Source organism: Charadrius vociferus, unplaced genomic scaffold (assembly GCF_000708025.1).
Source record: "Charadrius vociferus isolate BGI_N301 unplaced genomic scaffold, ASM70802v2 scaffold262, whole genome shotgun sequence".
NCBI classification, from domain to species: domain Eukaryota; kingdom Metazoa; phylum Chordata; class Aves; order Charadriiformes; family Charadriidae; genus Charadrius; species Charadrius vociferus.
This window is the reverse complement of record NW_009647218.1, coordinates 1,859,514-1,862,278: the sequence shown is the minus strand read 5'-3', so window position 1 is coordinate 1,862,278 and position 2,765 is coordinate 1,859,514. Positions and strand designations below refer to the sequence as shown.

The following is a 2,765-nucleotide window of genomic DNA, read 5'->3' as shown; positions in this document are numbered from 1 at the left end:
AGCAGTGACTGACAGGTCAAAAAAAAACCAACTACGGACCTGTTCTGGAAGGCCAGGATGAGGCTGTCTTCTGAAAAGCCAGCAATAGTCTCTGAGACCGCCATAGGGATCATGAGATTAAAAGCTGGATACAGCATTTCTTAGTAAATACTGAAGTGTGGCATTTATTAAGAGCTATTTAATGTCATTACAGTACCACAACTAGGATGCTAATGAATTTCACGCTGGTTGAACTAGGAAAGGTGGAAGGTGGGAAGGAAGAGCAGCAAGACCAACGCAACAGCAGCGTGGAAACAAGACATTAGAAACACAGGTACAAAATTAAAGCAAGTTTTATGTAGGAGCTGCAGGCCCACACGCCCAAGAGGTGTACTTGAGCCCCAAGACTGTCTGGAGGCTGCAACTTTTCCTGGAATACAGTAAAACTGAAGGAGCCACTGAAGACCCAGCATCAACTTGGATTTGCACAGCAGTGTGATAATTAAGAGAGCCAGAGGGATTTTTGGGCAACAGAGGAAAAAGCATGAGGGAACGATCAGTGTCTCTCTTTTCCCCACCTACACGCACACATACACACACTTTCATAGTTATACAGCAAAGCATAACTGTAAACATCACATCCCACACAACTGAAAAATTACATTTATCATCCTGAGCAGTTTTTAGCTGGCTTTTCAATCTGTAACTGCAGCAGATCTCTGACACAAATGAAAAGTAGAAACTCTATTGTGCAAATGACACCACGAACCATCTGAAGGGACCAGCTGGTTTTCCGACATGTTCTGAATATCAGACTGCAACTTGAGCATCTGTAACTCGGTTCACATCCACATAAAAAAAGCTTGGTTCAACTCTGTTTTTAAACTTGAGCAGGCTAGTCCTACTTGAGGCTATTCGAGGGGTAAATATCTGAGTGCTGATGGCCCTCTAGAGTCTTCCCAGGTAGAAAAATTCAAACACAAACCACCATGAGATTTTCCTAAAGTCCCAGCACAGAACCAGTGGGGACCCCAAAATTCAAATGTGCTGAAGCCAAGTACTTGGATGTAAATGCCAGAGAACAAAGCACTGCTCGGAAGCCTTACCATGGCTTTATTTTCTTTAATATTCATGGCTCTCTTCAGCAAAGCACTGGAACTTTCCTCCTGTGTTTCTTTTATGTCTTCTTCAGACTCTGAAGCAGAGCCCTCTAGTTTGTCCCACCGCTTGCAGCTTATTTCTTTTGAAAGAGGTGTGAGGGATTCACTGTCCTTTAAAGGTAAGTTAGAAAAAGCCTGTTCAGGCACTTTTTTCTCAGCCGACTTTCTGGTGGGAAACTGCAAGGCAACACGAAGGCCAAAGCTTCTTCTCTTGGGGGAAACTTTCTTCTTCGCCTCTTCCTCCTCGTCTTCCTCACTACCCAATAAATTATTGTGTTCTTCATCACTCAAGTCTGACTCCACGGCCTAGAGGCAGGAAGAAATCCATGTTACATTATTGACTGTGACACGAGAAAGGTCACTAATTGTAGGCAGCAGTCTCACCACCCCAAGGCACTGTCATAAATTCACCTAAATCAACAAATTTTTAAAAGTTCACAGTACACATCATCTACCTGTGCAAAGGCCAACACAAAATCCATAGATTACTATTGTCTGGGATACAGACACAGCTGTCATCCGAGGAACAACCTTGCCAGAACAGTCAGTCTACAAGCAAGGGAAGAAGTTCTCATTTCTAATATGTGATGTTGCATTAAATAAAGCGTTTTTTTTCTCTCTAAGATAACACATGTTTTCTCTCTAAGATAACGCATGTTTTTTTTCAGCATGAAGAAAGAACATTACAGTGTATCAGAAACACTCCTACTAGGACATGAGGTTTACATAGAAGAGACAGAAAAGAAGTTGTCAACATATACATTCACGTGTAGGTGACTGCCTTTACCAGAAGTCCTTTCTTGTTCACATCCACCTCGCTTGAAGTGAAGCCTTCAAAGGCTTCCATTTCAGAGTCAGTGTCTTCAGTGAAAATCCTCCGCAGTTCTTCAGTGAGGTATCTGGACTGAAATCGAACCCCCTGTGAAAACAGCAGCCAGTAGCTGTGAGAGACAGTCAGATACAGAGTACTCACACAGTCACAATAAACAGGTTCTGAGGTTCAAGCAGGTACCAACTAGATGGCATATACCGTGAAAGCACTTTTCAGGCAAAGCCTGTCAAAAGAAAAAAGCAGAAGACATTCAGTTTCAGCACTGAGTCATTTTAACTTAGCAGGACTTTTTTCCCTTATTTTGAGCACAGGGCTTCAACTGAACTGCTTCTTGTGAGGGAAACTTTCTTCTTCACCCCTTCCTCCTCTTCACTACTACCCAATAAAAATAAACTATCCGTTTTCTTATGTGTAAATTATCGTGTTGTTTTATATGTTTTCTTCTGGATGCAAAAAAAACCCAGGCCTTGAATGGAAGAAAATACAAACCACAACAAACCACAGTAAGAGAGAGACCTCCTTTTTTTTCCACTCAACAGTAGAAACAACACTCTCCTCTGGGCTTGCTACAGCAGTACTCAAGGCTCCTGGAGATGGAGTCTGCTCCTTCTCACGCTGTTAGACCATCACTGAAGTGACAGATCCCAACACAAAACCACAGAGCTTTGAACAGCCTGACTAACATCCTCCACCTCCCAACTGCTCAGCTCTCTGTTTTAATGGTGCAGTTTATGATTCAAACGTGCTCTGGGGTAGACAGATCCCAAATTTCTGCATGCAGACTAGGAAGTAAA

General features: G+C 42.6%; 1 protein-coding gene across 1 annotated transcript in view; it reads right to left on the bottom strand.

Moving 5' to 3' along the window:
* CDCA7L (cell division cycle associated 7-like) overlaps positions 1-2,052 on the bottom strand; it is a 9,156-nt gene extending 7,104 nt beyond the window's left edge. The window contains exons 1-2 of the mRNA XM_009879551.1: positions 1,918-2,052; positions 1,086-1,445 (exon numbers count right to left, since the gene is read on the bottom strand). Of these exons, the coding sequence (XP_009877853.1) occupies positions 1,086-1,445; positions 1,918-1,986 (429 nt within the window). The 5' untranslated portion in view covers positions 1,987-2,052. The remainder of the gene's footprint in view (positions 1-1,085; positions 1,446-1,917) is intronic.
* Between the last annotated feature and the right edge of the window lie 713 nt (positions 2,053-2,765).